At 36.9% G+C, this 18,941-nt stretch overlaps 1 protein-coding gene across 1 annotated transcript; it reads left to right on the top strand.

Annotated features, from left to right (window-relative positions):
- The first annotated feature begins 7,440 nt into the window (after positions 1-7,440).
- On the top strand, positions 7,441-18,503 carry LOC146166613 (b(0,+)-type amino acid transporter 1-like). Its single transcript, XM_083392581.1, has 9 exons — positions 7,441-7,590; positions 8,523-8,745; positions 10,435-10,617; positions 11,490-11,623; positions 12,714-12,848; positions 15,711-15,911; positions 16,353-16,502; positions 17,495-17,663; positions 18,445-18,503. Exons 1-9 carry the CDS (start codon positions 7,441-7,443, stop codon positions 18,501-18,503), a joined length of 1,404 nt encoding a protein of 467 aa, XP_083248707.1.
- Positions 18,504-18,941: the final 438 nt, after the last annotated feature.

Genomic DNA, 18,941 nt, shown 5'->3' with positions numbered 1-18,941 from the left:
CGTGAGTTCGAACCTCAATGCTGCCTGGTTGTTGTTTTTAGCTTGCCCTGTTTGCATCATAGATCGACAGATCCGGTTAGTCTGCTATGGTTTTCGATGTACTAATTTAAAAGCGAGTTGGATTTTAAAAGTTAACAGTACGAATGTTATATTGCTTTAATATTTGTGCAACCGATATAGTGAAAAAGGTTCAGTTTGGTTTTAAAGTTGTTTTCGAAACTTAGTTCAGATTTCGTTTGGTCGAAGCTCTGCCTGTCGAAAGTGGTCACGTGACCGTTGTCCTTGCAAGTTTCCTTTTCTGGAGGTGAAATGCGGTGTGTGCTATTTGGCCAGTAGGTATAAAAAAAGAAATCAATGTTTTTTTCCGCGAGTGTTTTCAGTAAAATGTAAAACATTTGAAATTCATTTAAATTAAGTGAAAAGTATTTTACGTTAAACACGCCATTATCAAATAGCTATTATGAAAATAATGTTTAAGGAAAATGCTAATTTATACAAAGGTCAACATTTTTATATCATATACCGGAATAAAATATCGAGTGTCGGGTATCTCAGCTCAATGACCTGTGTCGCCAGAAAATGAATTGTTAAAAACTTTCACCGAATGATTTAGATGATGTATATAATGGAATTTGAAAGGCTGCACAATGTTATCTACTTTTGTACCTTGTCACATTGGTTTTACCTTTTACGTCACAACCTCTGACCTACGACCGTTATATTTTAATTAAGGGATTCGGCGGAAAACTTTTCGGCATTTTGTGAAAGCTGCAGTTGCGTGTGAAGATTAATATTGGCCTCGGAAAACTACCAAATGTAAATGAAAGGGGCCAAACACTGAAACTAGGCTATGTACTTGGTTTGGAGCATCCTGCATAATGGTTGAAGTTTAGCTTAGTTAGAATATCAAAGCCCTTATAAAAAGGTAAGATTTTACACATTTCGAATATATGTTTTTTATTTTAACATGCCAAAGAAGATTAGCAATAAATCACCAGGCCGCAATTTAATACGCTAAAACGGATTATTTATTTTTAAATACGTATTTAAATTTGGGTACGAAGCTGCATGCATTTCAATATTGCATGTTCTAAAATTTTATACAACCTTTATAATTGTGTAATATTTAATAAATTTCATCGCAGATCATGATTCAAAAAATGTATACATATTTCAATGTATTCACATTCGTATTGGCTTCTAATTTTACATCCATTTCCATTTTTGCATTACAGTAAAACTTCTACAAGGTTTCACGCATTAAAAGTGTTGTAAATTTGTTTTAGTTAAACAACACAAACACCACCCATAACTTTTCAGCAGAACTTTGAAATATTCAATATAAAGTTTTAGTTGTTCAACATGGCATCGTCGGCAAAACAAAAACGCCCAATTAACTCTTACGCAACGACGAGTTCCATTCACAAAAACTTCTGCTTACAAGTTTGCGCCTTGGACCGTTCGCACCTCGCTCGCAGTTGGAGCCGAGCTCTCATCCCGGCACTCGTTATCTCTTCACAGGTGCAACTTGACTGCGTTTGGCGCGAGGCCGCTGATAAAAAGTTGCAGCGGCATTGTTTAGAAGGGCATCGGCGCGAGCTGTCTATAGCCTGGATGGAAAAAGGTAATGGCCTCGTTTGACTACTTAAGCACCCGGCCACGAATTGGAAATCATCAGTCAGCGTTCAACCAGCATTCATCTACAAGACAAAGCAAGCAAGCAAAGGTATAATATCTCAGTTAGTTTATCATAATTTAAGATCGGATTTGGCAATGGAACTTACTGGAAATGGCTGCCATTTGTTGGTCTACCACCGTTTTCAGAAAATTCCAAAGCCAAAGCGAAAATAACACCTTGTAGTTGCAGCAAGAGGTTTCGACTTTATTTCAGGAATGTTTTGAAACTTATAGGAAGTGGCCGCTTTAGTTTAATGCGGCCATTCTTATTAAGTTTTTCGATAGGCCTGCAACTTTCAGCTTAGTCCTGTTTAATTCCTAAATGCGCATCAAGCATTGGAACATACTTGTAAGGGCTGATATCGTAATATTCCGCCTTTTCTAGTGCGTTCCTTTATTTGTTGTAGCTATTTCTGCAAGCTCTTCACGAAGGATCTTTCCAACGGATTACTTTTACGCTATGAAACTTGCAGGAAACGGGCCGTGCCTTTGTGTTGGCAGCTTCCTGCAAGTTTTGCGACGTATATGTATCTTTCAGCCAAATAAGCTTTTGAACTGGCAGTTTATAGCAAACATACTGTGACGGTACGCCAAGGAACTTGCTTGTGAATTTGGTTTTCAGTACTTAGTAACCAGATTCTAGCAATTCCCATGCGTAGGTTGCACATTCAGTCAAAGTTTTTGTGGAGTCGTATCTTTTTGGATATCTTTCACCTGAAACTTTTCCGGAACAGGCCGTTCACAGCACAATCGGCCTTTCTGGAAAGTTTTTAACTGAATGTTTCTACTTTCGTCGGCCTTGTATCAGTAGTTTGTAGTAGCACGTGCGTTTAAGCGTTGGAACATTTTGGTAAATGGCTGTGCAATGTAACCAGCATTTTCCTGAATGTCCCTCTGCTAAACCGCAGCGGTCGCCCTTCAAAACGCCGTACAGTGTCATCAATTTGCTTTTTTATTTTGGAACTTACTAATGAACGGACACTAATCTTGTCCGTTGTTCGTAAACTCCTCATCGCAAAAGCACCTATCGTCGACAATGTTCATGCTCGTATTCAGGATCTCCTTAGCTTTTCCAACCTTGGAACATGTCTTGACAGGGCTGAATTGATATTACAGTCCTTCATGCCGTTTTCCTGTCGTTGAATGGCATCCTCAACAAGTGTATTCAGATTTAGTTAAAATTACTGCTTTGTGATTTGCTGAAACTTACTGGGAACAGGCCAACTTGCTTCGTGGCTGTTTTCATTAAGTTCACGCAAATCAAAACGCACAACCAACGATCTCAGCGCTTCAATTAAAGTGTTTCCGAAATTTCGCCAACATTCGCCGGAACTTATGTTGAACAGGCTTTATAGAGCAAGCTTTTTCAGATAAGATCCCGAGACTGTTTGGCAACTATCACCGTGGTCAAAAACAAATCTTCTCGTCTTGGTCGCTTGGAACATGAGTGAAAGGGCAGCTTTGTAAGCGACCTACCCTAACTTTCATGTCCCCAATCGACCTGGACCACTTTCCTCGCCAATTTCGATATATGTTGACAGTTGCCTTGTAACCTTTGTTCGAGATTTTCTGAAACTTACTGGGAACAGGCCGTGTAATTAAATCTTGGCTGTTTTTAATGAGTTCCGACAAATTCGAGCAAATATCGTCTTAGTGTTTTTTTTTAATTTAACAACAGTCTTTACCAGCAAATCATTGCCACCGATCAACGGAACTTGTCTTGAACAGGCTTCTGATCTCTCGAAGCCGATTCAGACAAGATCCAATGACCGTTTGGCAGCCATCTTCTTATTCCAACATGATTGACGTCTTTGCCTCCTGCAATGTGGAACATAAATGAAAGGGCATGTTTTGTCAATACTCCCCTCTCATTCATGTCCCGGTATTGCAGTTGTCACTCTCGACACTCAAATTACCAACTAATTTTTTACTGCAAGAAACTCCGTCGTTTTTGTCGTTTGGAACATAAATGAAAGGGCAGATTATAATGTGCTTCCCTGACGTTTATGTCCCAACATGACACTGACTGTTTTCACCAACACTTTTCCCTTTTTATCGCCTTTCCAGTTAATCGTACTTAGGTTTTGCTTGAGATTGATTGAAACTTACTGGGAACAGGCCGCCGTTTATAACTAGCGGCTGTTCTTAGGGAGTTCCTACCAATCCTAGCACCAAGCATCTATATTGACATAGTATTTACTTACTTTACAAAAAATGTCAAACTTACAGCAAAGAACAACTATTATCGCATTCCGCGTGGTGTGTGACTCTTTTTCGTGTCTCCCGTCCGTTGTAATTTGTTGATTAAGTGACATTAATGTTTAAACACGTCGGATCAAAACTAAATGGTTAAAAGCACACATACCCAATCATCGAATAATTATTTGTGTTTTTGTATAATTTGACAACCAGAAGGTTTGAGGTTATTTTACGAAACGCTTTTGCAAATTGCATCAGTGCCCTTCCGATATCAAATCCTCAACGGCACTTCAGCTGATTTACAATGTGTTGTTATATTTATCTTGATCTCATCCCCGACATTTAATTGTCATATTACAAACAATATGCGTAGTTGCCTATTGCTAGTACTTGTCAACCATTTTGTACTAGATAAGAAAAGACTTTGGCCTTTCCTGTACAGGTTTATCTTTATCAAACTTTAGTCTGGGAAATATTTAAAAAGTGTGTGCAGGCATAAATGTCCAGCTGATTCTATACTAATCCCTAATGTTATACTGTTTAAAAGAGCAAGTTGAGTGACCGTTGGTACGGTGGTTTCCCCATTTCTAATCATTCAACATCATTAAAAAATTTGGACTAGAGAAGATGTTAGGGTAGAGACTATTTCAACACAACATCTGTCTAAAATGCAAAACGTTCGCATTTCCGGGCTCGCACAGACCGAAAAACACAACCCTAGAGAAAAACAACTTTTAGCTGAATCCCATCATAAAAGTTATACTTTTGTCAACCTTTTCGTTCTTTAAATTCGTGCGAATCGCATAGTAAAATCTTCGAATGTTAATATCAACAAAATAAAATAACACTTGTTAGAAAACGCAACAGCCAAAGTTTCCCATGAAATAATCATGTAATTTTCACTTGTGCGTTTAAAGCAGTGGTTCTCAAACTTTTTTGAGCGCGACCCAAATCTGAGTTTTATGATCATCGCACGACCCAAGCCTCAAAAAATGTACTTTTTCTGATATGCATGAAATAAAGAAAAAACACACGACAACCAGATATAGTAGTCTACACAGTTCTTTGAAACAATGTTTGATTACAATCAAATGATTGATTTATTTTAGTGTGATTGGTGAAACTGAATTTTTTCCTTTATATTATCAGCGTGGCTTGTTGTGGTGACTAAAAGCTTACACCAGTCTTAGCAGCTACTGTAGTTGCCTATGGCTTTACTGTAGCTGGCTGCCATCAAACCGTTTATAAAAGCACTTATGACGCAATAATCCAGGTTACAGATTTGAAGCCACGTAAAAAGCTTATGCAATAATTCAGTTATGATTGAATTAAAAATACTAGAAAAATGAAATGAAAACAGTTCGTTAGCGCAGGATTGAATCACCATAGAGCGACCCATTATTTGACCCTACGCGACCCATGTTTGGGTCGCAGCCCATACTTTGAGAACCACTGGTTTAAAGAAAAGTCCTGTTTGTAAACCGCGCAATTAAAAAAAGAAAAGGCTACGTTTCGGATGGCATCATGCATGGCTAAACCAGTCGCGTATGACTAAGCAAAACTGCAGATATCTCCTACAATCAACAGTTGCGAGAGGCTCTGTAAACATAGTAGAGTAAGTTTGCCAATGTGATGGTGTATAGGTGTCACCGTAAGTTCATCGCAATGGTGCTGCAGTTGTAAGATTTATTTCTTTTACAGTTGTTTCCAAGAGGTTGTAAGACAGAATTATTACTTAAAGCAGTGAGATTGTAGGTTTCGTTATTCCAATACCAGAACTATTCGCTGAGTACGAAAGTTTGATAGCTTATCTAATTACCTATAAAAGAGTAACAGTGGACTGGCAGTGGTGTATATAACTGTTACAGTATTCCAATGTGAGCCTACCTTTAACAAAGGTCGTACAAATAAATTTAACTCAAATAAAGTAGTCATTTATTCTAAGTGCCTAGGCCAGATGTCAATTCAATTGCAAAAGGGTAATTTAGGGGAACTTGTGTTATGTAAATGAAGGAAATAATATAATTAAAGCAAAAGCTTTAAAAACTACTGTCGAAATGACTGACGTTTTCGTTGTCGCCTCAAAAAGCAGTCGGCTTCCTTTACAGGCCGATACGTAATTGTCGAAAAGGGGGAAATGGATATATTTAGACGGTCTTGCGGCTTTAATTACAATAAACGTATAGCTGTTGTACAAATGTATCGCACATAGCTGTGTAAGGCTTAACGACCAACCAAATTTTGAGCAATCAGTTTGCCGTTTGTATTTAAAAATGTACAGCTGGTAATTTTGATAATGTTGCACTGAATATGTGATAATAGAAGTCAACTTGACCCTTGCAAGATAAATGTCGACCTTAATTCCTGATCAGTAACAGCAGAATACTCTTGGAAAGCTAGCAGTTCAGGTCAGACTCAATAAAAGATCTTAAAAGATATATATTTCGCCGACAAAGGCATCGTCAGTATATTTCAATTAGATTGAACGTGAATTGCCTGTGACTGTAAAATATAACAATAATGACAATAAATTGTTCGGTGAAGCTGTTCAACATACAGTTTTGTACGTTTGTGTGAAATCGCATAGTTCATTTTTCGCTGACTTATATGTAATGCTGTGACTAGCGTGGAAGTGTGACCATCGATTAAGCGTAAAGATGTTTGTTCAGCAATCATTTGCGGTCGAGCGTCATTTACGGCGTCCAAAGGTTGTCGCCAACATTTCCAATGACGTTAAATTTGATCTCACGATAGTAAGTGCCTTTCGTGAGTTTGTTAATAAAGTGCAGTAGACGTTTTTTTTTAATTACGCGAAATCATGCTTATACTTACGAACATCACGAACCAATAGAAGTCAATTGAATCAGCTGCTATTGTGGTTCAAAGCTGTTAGATTGTAGGCTTTCCCGCGTTTTTCCGCGAAATGCAGTCGCGTTCAGTTAACGCTCTGTTTACATCAGGTAAAACCAACTATAGTGAGCATGTAGAACGTTTGCTTTTATATATGTGTGGTATTTGTCTACCAGGGTGAAATAGCGTAGGATATTGTCATGTCCAAGGGTATAACCGTGTAAGCTGTTAAACAACGTTGTATAGCAGCGTAGGTCTCATCGTGTTTGCTAATTTAGTCAAGACGAGGGTTAACATAATTGTTTGGATTAAAATCGGAACGCTTTCTTCCAGTATGACGTCACAAAAGTATGTGTACTATCTCTATGATTTATTACAGTGATCCCCAAACTGTGTGCCGCAGCATATTAGTGTGCCTCGAGAGATTGTCAGGTGTGCCGCGAAACTTTTTGTAATTTAGGAAAAGAGGTTATTTGTATTACCAAGAGGCATACACGCAAGCATTTAAGATTTAAATACGCACTATTCATTACAAATTAATAAGTTTGAGACATTTACATTTAGTTTGTTGTGTGTTAAGGGCGAATGTAAAATTAGTAATTATACTCTATTGTTGTTCTGTTAAAAGTTTGCCGCGGAATATTTAGGATATTTTTAGTGTGTCGCGTGCCCAAAAAGTTTAAGAACCACTGAATAGGTTTTTAATAAATCATCATGAGCGCACCTGACCAGGTCAAGCTTCCCCGCCACGTTGGCCTAATGGGCGCCTGTGGCTTCGTATTCGGTTCCATCGTCGGTTCTGGAATCTTCATTTCACCCAGGGGCGTCTTCGAAAACGCAGGTTCACTCGGGGTGGGAATGCTGGTGAGTGATGATGTCCGATACATTTTATTCCGATACTGATACCCGATAAGGTATCGCGATCCGATCCGACATCAATGACGTCATTACTATGCTCACTCAAGCAGAATAGATGAAATTCAAACGTTGACTTAAGTCCACCCAAGTCATTTGTCCATAACACTGAAGTCAAGTCAAATTATTGATGTCAAAATACTCAAGTCAAGTTAAGTCATTTCGGTCAAAAGATTTAAGTCAAGTCATTTGAAATACGTGACTTAAGTGAACTCAAGTCAAGTCAATGACTTAAGGCATTACAACACAACTGTGTATAGCCTTTAAATTACTAATAAAAATGTATATCGTATATACAGTTTGTTGTTGGTCAGTACAGATTCTGGAGACGGGGATGTGAACAATTTTTGCACAATGTGCGCAAAAATGTGCACTTTTTTGAAGCTACTTTAAAATGTGCGCACATTTAGAACTGTCTTCAAAAATGTGCGCACTTTTTTTAACAATATGCGCACATTTTAAGCTGGCTTCAAAAAGGTGCGCACATTTTTTGCACATTTTTGCGCACATTGTGCAAAATAACGCCACGTCCCCTGTTGAGATTCTGGCCTGCTTTACTATATAAAGCAGGGCTTCCCAACCAGGGGTCGCGGATATATTTCAGGTGTGTCGCGAAGCAATTTTAAATGTTATAATTACCTATCAAATCGGAAAATTATTGCATTACCATTACGTAACATTTAAGCAACAATGTAACAAATGCGTAGCAATTAGATGTGTTGTGCCGCATTTCTTAGTTCAGTACGTACGCCAGTGGTAACTATGTAACTTTATTTGTTTGGCCATATCTCATTGTGGGTCGCACAATAAAACTTGCATTAAAGGAGCGTCGCGAATTGTAAAAGGTTGGGAAGCATTGATATACAGTAACCTTATTGCAGATTTGGGTGGCGGCCGGACTCTTGAGCACTTTCGGCGCCCTTTGTTACGTGGAGCTCGGAACAATGATCCCTAAATCGGGGGGAGAGTTTCCGATACTGCTGGAATCGTGTGGTCCCCTGGTCGCGTATCTTTTTGCATGGACGTCCACCTTTATGATCAAACCAGCTGCACTGTCCATGCTTGCTTTAACCTTCGCCGAATACGTTTTGGAGCCGATATACGGTGAGAAGAATATTAGTAGCGTAGTCGGTTTGAAGCAACTTAAATCCGACTCCGGATTTCAGTGTTGTAATGACTCAAGTGAATGACTTGAATTTATTGCATGTAAGTCACTATTTTTAAACGACTTGGCTTGACTTAAGAATGACTTGGGTTAAAATTAAGCGTAGTCATTCAACAATTTTTTCTAAAATTTGGTTATTTATCTTAATTTTTGCACATAAAACAATTTGCTTGCTACGTGTTATATTTATGGTATTTTTACTTGAGTTATTGCTCAAAATCGGACGAGTTTACCAGTTTTCTAAAGTTTTATTTGCAAGTTAAGAACTTGACTTGAACTTGATTTGTTATTTATTCAAAAGACTTGACTGGGACCTAATTCATTTCAAAATGACTTGTTTACAACTCTGCCGGAATTCGACTCGTGCCTAAAATGAAGTCGAGTCTCAACTCCCCTCAAGTCATATTACACAAACGACCAATAACACAAACGACCAACAACACAAACGACCAGTAACACAAACGACATTTAACACAAGCACAGAAGACCAGTAACACAGACGACCAGTAACACAAACGACCAGTAACACAAACAACCAGTAATACAAATAACCAGTAATACAAACTACCAGTAATACAAACAACCAGTAACACAAACAGCCAGTAATACAAACGACCAGTAATACAAACGACCAGTAATACAAACGACCAGTAATACAAACGACCAGTAACACAAACGACCAGTAACACAAACAACCAGTAATACAAATAACCAGTAATACAAACGACCAGTAATACAAACGACCAGTAATACAAACGACCAGTAACACAAACGACCAGTAACACAAACAACCAGTAATACAAATTACCAGTAATACAAACGACCAGTAATACAAACGACCAGTAATACAAACGACCAGTAATACAAACGACCAGTAATACAAACGACCAGTAACATAGACGACTATTAACACAAACGAACAATAACACAAACGACCAATAACACAAACGACCAGTAACACAAACGATCAGTAACACAAACAACCAGTAATACAAATAAATACAAACGACCAGTAATACAAACGACTAATAACAAAAACGACCAGTACCACAAACAACTAGTAATACAAACGACCCGTAATACAAAACGACCAGTAATACAAACGGCTAGTAACACAAACAACTATAATACAAACGACCAGAAACACAAACGACCAGTAACACAAACAACCAGTAATACAAATAAATACAAACGACCAGTAATACAAACGACTAGTAACACAAACGAACAATAACACAAACGACCAATAACACAAACGACATTTAACACAAACGAACAATAACACAAACGAACAATAACACAAACGACATTTAACACAAACGACCAGTAACACAAACAACCAGTAATACAAATAAATACAAACGACCAGAAACACAGACGACTAGTAACACAAACGAACAATAACACAAACGACCAATAACACAAACGACATTTAACACAAACGACCACTAATACAAACGACCAGTAACACAAACGACCAGTAATACAAACGACCAGTAACACAAACGACTGGTAATACAAACGACCAGTAATACAAACGACCAGAAACACAGACGACTAGTAACATAAACAACCAATAACAAAAACAAGCAGCAGCTAAAAAATTGAAGACTGATTATTTCATGCAGGTAACTGTGGCGACGTACCGCTCATCGGAACTAAGCTGACCGCCGCTGCACTCATTGTGTTTGTCGTCGCCCTGAACTGTTTCAGTACCAAGGCCAGTGCCAAGGTCGTCACGCTCTTTACATTCGGCAAGGTCATCGGCTTGTCAATCATCGTCGTTGGTGGAATTATTCGACTTGGGCAAGGTTGTTGTTCAATAAGCAATTAGATTATGTTATTAGTTACGTGTTACCTGCCCGTTTACTGTTTTTAACATTTTGATAGGGCATGAGTGCTTTTAGGGCATCATGTACTTTTAAAACGTTTGAAGCAGTGTTGCGGATTCGGTTAAAATAACCCTAGTCCGCCTCCGGCCAAAAAATAAACCCGAGTCTAAACCCCGAGTCCGACTCCCGTCAAATGTGCGATTTCGTCGAGTCCCGTGTCAGGCTCCGACTTTACAGCCTGTATTCCCCCATTTACATAACTAAAATAAGGTGGATATTTAGCATTTCACTTATAGGGGTGTCGTATAATTTATCAACTCACAATACATGTTTGAAAAATATTCCACCATATGCTATTCCACCTTTACAATCTCCAGTTGGCGGCCATATCAGTTTTAAAATTTAGTAATACACATGCGCATGTCGGACTCGGGTAGTCTTACGCGGTCTTACTCGAGTCCCGAGTCCAACTCCAGCAAAACACACCGACTCATCGAGTCCCGAGTCCGACCCCAACTCCGCAGCCCTGCTTTGAAGTAATATGATGTTTATTGATAAATGTTTTTGGATCGGAATAATTTGTTTTCTATTTGTTTGACTTAAGTATTATCCAAATAACTGCATTGCTATAGTAACTGCTTGAAATAGTTGATACAAGGTTATATAGCATAAATTGCCCTAACCAGTAATCCCGTGTTTGTTAAAGCATCTTTTCTCGAAAAAGGCCACGTCAAAATAGCTGGTAATCTTTACATTTCGAAAATCCCCAGCTGAATGTCCCACCCCACATGAAAAAAACTATATTACCTATTTTAACCCCCGTCCCCTGAATGCCTTTGCGCTATTTCAAGGTTACACGTCCCATTTCCAGGACCCCTTCTCTGGTGAATTACCCAACGTGCAGCAAATTTCGGCGTCCTTATTCCAGGGCTTGTGGGCGTTTGGCGGATGGAATAACCTCAACTCTATCACAGAAGAGCTAAAGGTGTTTTTAGTCACCAAAAATATAATATGTATAAGAGACTATGTTTAACTATAATATGTATACCAAAAGTATATTATGTGTAAAGATATAACGAATTGCAAAGCCAAAAAGTTCGAGTAGATCGACATCATCGACGTTAACTTTATGTCACATTAACTGAATATGATTGTGTCGAAACGTCTTAATCAAGATTGTTTCGAAATGTCTTAATTGAGAGCTCAAGGTGCTTTTAGTCACCAAAAGTGTAATATATATAACAATAATATGTATAACAAAAGTATAATGTGTTTTACAAAGCCTAAAAGGCGAGTAAATCGACATCATCTTGGTTAAGACGTTTCCATCACATTAACTTTATGTCACATTAACTGAGGATCATACAATATTAATTTAAAAACAGCCCCTCTGGTAATTTTAACTCTTTAGCTGTTTGTTGATAAATATTACTATGCCTGGTAGTAACAGTTTATACAAAGATACAAGTTCGTATCGAAACGTCTCAATCAAGATGATGTCGATCTACTCGATTTTTTTGGCTTTAAAAACCTTTATAAAGGTATATCATTTACAAATATATTTCTTACGCACTAAAGATCAAGACTTAGTATCCATACCAGGGCAATGTCGGTGCCAATTCTATAACAAATTAATTTTTGTACAATACAACTATATTTGTTGACCCAACGTAAATTTTGCAACCTTAAAACGTAAATTATTACATAATTTACAAAATCATCCTAAACCAACACAAAAGTACTGGTATAGGAATATAATAACAAGCATCGATAATATTCTGTAAAAATAATTTCTGTAAATTAAAATAAATGAAATATACATTGTTAAAACCTAAAATAAATAAAAACATCGCTTGTTATAGATTACCCTGTAGCAGTGATACAATTGAAAACAACGTGTTATTTTGAGTTTATTTGTTTATATTTTAAGGACCGTGAGCAATTAAAAAATTGCTGGGGGACCGTTGCGTTTGAGAACCACTGCCCTATAGGCTCATATGGACATCAATACTCGTGCACTGTTCTTACACAGTAGCTAACTCTCCAAACAAAACAAAAACATTATTTACTTATAGAATCCAAACAAAGATATGCCACGTGCAATCATAGCTTCGATGGTGCTGGTAACCGGCCTCTACATGCTTACCAACGTTGCTTACTTTACTGTGCTTTCGTACGACGAAATTCTAACAACACCTGCAGTTGGCGCTGTAAGTAAAACCTTTACCTATTTAATTGGTGCAAGTCACTCTATCTTGATGGCTTGTATTTACTTCAAGATATTGTATTACCTGTTACAGGGACGCTTTGTTTTTATTTCCTATTTTTTTGGATAAATGGGTTCGAAGCTTAATCTTCGAAAATATATTCGCACGAATATTTTGAGAATTTTGCATTGCTCAATTGACCTTAACTATAACATTTTCACCGATGTCACAAATAGTAATGATTTGCACGTTCTAATGCATGGCTCTACCGGTGTTTCAGGCGTGGTTTTATGAACTTTTTTAAAACTTGTGTTACGTTCATTTGCTGAAAGATTTCGAATTCGTTTGTTTGACAAACTCAACTGCAAGTAGGTTAGTGCAAACAAACTGAAAAGCAATAGTTGTTAATCTTTATGCTAAAACGAAAGGACAGATTATGCATATACGCTCAAAATGCCATTCTAAAAAGACCCAATACCATTGTAAAAACATTCCCAGTTTGCATTTATTACCTAGGTCGCAATTCATATCTTAACACTATAATTTATTCGTTGTGGACATACCTCGAATTATACCGCGAGCGGTCAAAATGGCCGTTTGTCCAATAGAATAAAATGCCAAAAATTTAGCTTTATTTCATTATAAGTTTCTTTTAACTACAAGTGTTCTTTAAAAAGGCTTGCATCTTTGTAGGCGTGAGATTAATAAGTTGTAGGCTCCATTATAATATCATTTTCTGGAATATACTTCATAGGCCATATTTACACGAATTTCATTGTACCCCCAACCTACTTTTTAGCTGCGTGTAAGTTTTTTGATATTTGTGTGTGTTTACAGCTATCATCATCATTAAAATTGATTGAAACATTAATTTTTAAATAAGCGGAAAAGATCAAACGGCCTTATTATGCTTCTTGTTATATGGACAACAAGGCTCTAAAAGCATACAAGAACAAGAAAAATAGCAGCGGTCAGCGCAATCCGCACAACTTTCACACAACTTGTACAATTTTCATAATCTAATCTAACACACAGCATTCACAAGACATTTTTGCAGTTTAGTTTTGTTGATAGTTGGTAGTCGTTTTGAATTACTTCCGCTTTCTGCTTCCATCAACCGTCAAATATTGATAAATTGTTGGCTCAAAATTATGAACTAACTGTTACCAGCTACTGCAGCAATTGTTCCATGGTTGTTTTTTTGAAACAATAGCACAACAAAAGGCTATGTTTAATCAAGCGAATTTAATTGTGGGGGAATTGGAATTTGTTTTACGGTTAAAATGACCGTTGGTGGTAGTTTAGGGTAAATCAATTCCTACCTTATGCTGTGGTTATTCTAATAAACTAAGATTTACATGCTAAAGGTGACCTAGACTTGCGAAAAGTCATTAAGGTTCAAGATTCTAACAGTTACCTAAGCAGTGATATAAACAATTAAAAATCAAAAACGGTCAATTTTTTTTTTAAATCAAAAACGGCCAAAGACCTCACATGTAATTTTATTGTTAAACTGCGATGTTTAATCTTATTTCTAATCCAGTGCTTTTCAACCCGTGGGATGGTACGCACTTGCGCGGATGAAAAAAATTGTAATGCGGATGACTAACGTCGTGGGGATAAATGTGTGGATGAAAATGGTGCATGTTATTATTTTTGTGTAATACAGTTCTCAAGAAGTTGGTGCGCCCACTTGCAGGTACAGTAGTCGAGTATAATGGTTCATTGCAGCTAAAGCGATCTATTTTATATCGGCCAAGGCTTCGGCACACGGTTTTATGACACAAACCCTTCATTGTTATATCACCAATAAAACTAAAGGTTGCAAACTTCCTGTGCTTGTTTCGTGCGGATGGAAATTCTTCGAAATAAAAAAGGTGTGGATGGAAATTCTTAAGGTTGAAAAGCACTGCTCTAATCCTATTGAAAAGCCTTAAATTTGCTCTGAATCGCTATCAAACGGAATACGTACCGGTACACGACAGTGGAATAAGTAAAAATCGCAAAAATCCTAAGATAAGAAATACGATAAGTCGATTTTAGTTCGCCTAGTGCTCATTTATTCATGAGACTTAACTTTTGCTATGAGCTGCCTTGGGTATTTGTTAAAGCTTTGTTGTCGATTGACATTCATTTTTGGGTTGTGTCGTAGAAATTTTTAGCTTTCCTATACTGTGCCGCAAGAATAAACTGGGTTGCGGGCTCTGTACTGCATCATAAAAAATTATGATACGTTTTAACCGTTAAACAATATTTAACAGGGTGCGCTATGCACGGATCTGTACGATCATCTTAGAGCGAGTTGTTTTTCTTGGTGTGCTGCAGAATATTTGGAACTCTCTATGTGTGCCGCAATTGAAAGTGGGTTGCGGAGCCAGGATATAATTAATAAATAACCTCTGCATCAGCAAAAATCTGCTGTTTCTTTTAACCTTTATAACAAACCTAGTATACCAAATATTTAAATGTTTCATTGGAGGGTTAACATTTTAAAGGGCATTTGTATCCTTGCATTGGAAAGTATCTCTTTAAAAAATAGTCATTCGACGAAGGTTTCACATCGTGTTTTTATGAAAAGCAACGCATTTTTTTACCGAGTAAAAAGGACGATGCATTACATGTTGTGAACTACAATAATGCGTAAACAATATTTAACAGCCTTTCTAACAATCATCTTGGAGCAGGGGTTATTAAACTTCTATTGCCCCCTTGGGGATGCGTGCCGATTCAGCTTTTTCCCATTCAGTTTTCATTGGATTTCCACTGACCCGCTGTGTAGCGGTTTTATCTTAGATTGAGTATTAAACCCATGGGTAATTAATCAAACAATAGCTTCTTTGGTAATTGTATTTGTTTTTGTTCCAGAAATTCGGCTCGGAAGTGATGGGTCCCATGTCGTGGGTAATCCCCTTTTCTGTGGCCTGCTCCCTTTTCGGTTCCAGCGTGGGGACCACTTTCACAGCGGGGAGAATCCCCTATGTTGCGGCCAGGGAGGGTCTGTTTAACCAAGTCCTTTCCATGATTCACGTGCAAAGGCTCACCCCAACTCCGTCTGTTCTGCTCGGCGTAAGGAGACGTATATATAATATATATGAAGGGATGTCCGATCCCTCATTTTGCATATTAACATTGCATGATGCTGATCGAATTTTTTTGGGCAAAAAAATAAGAAATTTTTTTTTTTTTTTTCAGGAAAAGCTATACCATATTTTCATAACAAAATATAAATAGACCGAATTAAAACGGCGTTAAACGCAACTTGTCTTCGTCCATGTTAGTCTTGGATGTATTTTATTTACTATTTTATTTTTAATATTTTTTACTATTAATTTCTACAGAGAAACTGATAATGCCATTTATTTATATGGCCAAAAGCATTTTTGTATTAAAAGATTTTAGCCATTGCTGACTGATTTTTGTTCGAAGCGGAGCGCTTCTCAAGCTGTTAATTCACATTATGGATTTCATATATATAATAGTATTTTTTTGTGTGTCCTCTTGGTATAGGGCGCGTTGTCACTCATCCTGCTTGTTGTGGGCGATTTCAACTCTCTCCTGGGATATTTCAGTTTCGCGTATTGGGGATATTTGTTCTTGGCAGTAGCATCTCTTCTCTACTTTAGATGGAAGATGCCTGATCGACCACGACCTGTCAAGGTATAAGAAGCAAAATGTTCAGATGCTCGACGCTTGTAATATTAAGTATTTCAAGCTCGGTTCACCTATTGTTAGTATTGCATGGCACTTTTATTTTCTTGAGACTTTGATTTTCTTAAAAACTTAAAAGCAAAGTTAGAATCAAATGTTTTCCTTAGCAGCCATGCAAACTGACTGATTGTAGTTTTTGATACCCTTTGGGACTTCTGCAAAATTACGTTTAGAAGTTGTTCTTTGTCATTAAAATACATTTTAACGTGACGTCATCGATTTGGTGATGACGTCGGCAAATTTTTTTTCACCCAACTTGTACAAAGGATCAAGAGGAACAACTTTGTTTGCTAGAGAAACTAATTGGCTATCTTTCAAGATTATTGAAGGAGAAGTCATGAAACAGCACTCGGTAAAAACTCTAATGTTACGCGAAAAGTAATCCGAAAGTTGAGGGGTTAAGTTTATTCCAAAACAATTTTTTTATATACCCCCGCTTAATAAACAACCGATTTAATTTCTGAATCCCATCTATTCCAAAAAATACAAGATCATGCTGACAAATGATTGTTCAGCTAACAGTTCAAGAGGCTGCACGCAACTCCGGTTGACCACTTGCTAAGGTTGTCAGTCGCAGGGAAAAGTCTATAAGCTTTTTTACCAGCCATATTACATTTAATGCATGTTAATCTTCGAATAACGTTTAAGTTGGGATAGGCATCCCGCGTCTAAATTGTGTACCAACTTATGACGACAATAAACAAACTGATTGTGCAGCCAGTTTAAAGTTAACGCTTTTTTAAAAAAATCGTCGTAAATATTCTCATGACGTTTAAAAAAAACTGGTTTGTGAGAATGAAATGCCAGTATCAAGTATGATGCACAGGATTATTTTATCGTTTGTGTGTGCGTTATTGCTCCTATACCTTAGCATCAGTACGCCTGTTGTACTTTCCAAACCTTCTTTTCTCATTCACGTAACTCAATATCGCTTTTTTTAGATTCCTTTGTTTGTTCCCATAACGTTCTGCCTGGGCAGTTCCTACTTGGTCATAGCATCGATGGTCTACCATCCAAAAGTCGAATATCTCATCGCCCTTGCGTGTATGCTATTTGGACTGGTCTTCTACATTCCATTCGTGCATTTTCGCGTCACAAGCAAAGTTTTACGTAAGCCGTTTTAACTTGCTTAAGTTTTAGTAAACGTCCGGTATTAGGGGAAAGAAGTGTTACGTACAAACCCCAGTGTTACAAACATGGGCGCCGCCATGAAAAAATATCAAAATGCGATTATTATTATTGTATGTATAAGTGTAATTTTTAGTACTTATGAAGGTTAACAGTATTACACATTAACCATTAATTCATAAGAATAAAAAAATATATATATATTTATATATATATATAAAAAATACCATACTTTTAAAAAAATTTAAAAAAATACCAAATAAAATATAAAAATACCATATTTTAGGTAATCAATAAATACTTAGTGTAGCGTTTCGTACATATATTCATATTGCACTCCCCCCCCTTTATGCGGGCGCCTTTGGTTGCAAACAACTCGTTTTCTAAGTAACTTGAGTCATAGTTTCAAAAAATGACAAGCAGGTGCAATTCCAAATCATTAAGTTATTGACAGAGCAAGTCAATTTCAAGTCATTGGCAAAAGTAAATGTTAAACTAATAAAATTATTAAATTTATTTCTTTCCTAGCAACAAAAATATTTTTGTCTTCATTGTGGGAAAAAGCATTTTTTTTTCATTTTAAGTAGAGCGATATCTACTTTCTGTTTATTTATGTAAGTTTTGATTAAGTTCTCCAAAAACATTTATATAGATCTGTAAATAAACTGCACAACACATACTAAATTAATAAACGAACTGTTTTTAATTATTTTAATCTCCAACATTTAGATATTTTACGACAATAATTTTATCGTCTTTACAGGATTTACGAACAATTTTTTTCAAACTCTTCTGATGGTAATCTTGCCTGACAAGGACTGAACACAAGAAAATTACTTCTCGCGCTTCAAGTCATGTTGTATTTATGGTCGTATCTGTGATTCTCGTTTTCGTTTTATTAAAATCTCCGGACCCTTTCAGCTCTGTCACAATTAAAATTATGCTATACCGGGCACCATTCGGAAAGGGTAGTACCGAAAACAGTTTAGCCCAATTTCATGTTATATTATTATGCGTATGCCTTAATCGTTGGTCAGTACTTCCGTAGCAAGGCTAATTACTGTATATATACCATTTGGATTCTATGGCTTTATTTATAATATGCCATAAAAACCTTAAATACTCGGGTTAAAAATTGACATGAAAGGCTTGACGGAATTTTCCTTTATTCTATATAGCTGTTGGCTTTACTTACTGTATTTGATGTATTTAACAGTTTTGCTAGTGAATGCGACATAAACATTTCTTTAAATGCCAGTC

Source organism: Ascidiella aspersa, chromosome 1 (genome assembly GCF_963924565.1).
Source record: "Ascidiella aspersa chromosome 1, kaAscAspe10.2, whole genome shotgun sequence".
In the NCBI taxonomy this organism is placed as follows: Eukaryota; Metazoa; Chordata; class Ascidiacea; order Phlebobranchia; family Ascidiidae; genus Ascidiella; species Ascidiella aspersa.
Note: the sequence above shows the minus strand (reverse complement) of the source record. Positions and strands in the feature narration are given on the sequence as shown.

What these genes read in the sequence shown, in the direction of transcription:
- LOC146166613 (XM_083392581.1), top strand. Translation starts at nt 7,441, where the DNA reads ATGAGCGCACCTGACCAGGTCAAGCTTCCCCGCCACGTTGGCCTAATG. An exon ending in CACTCGGGGTGGGAATGCTG is followed by an intron (nt 7,591 to 8,522) that starts GTGAGTGATGAT and finishes ACCTTATTGCAG; the next exon opens with ATTTGGGTGGCGGCCGGACT. An exon ending in CGTTTTGGAGCCGATATACG is followed by an intron (nt 8,746 to 10,434) that starts GTGAGAAGAATA and finishes TATTTCATGCAG; the next exon opens with GTAACTGTGGCGACGTACCG.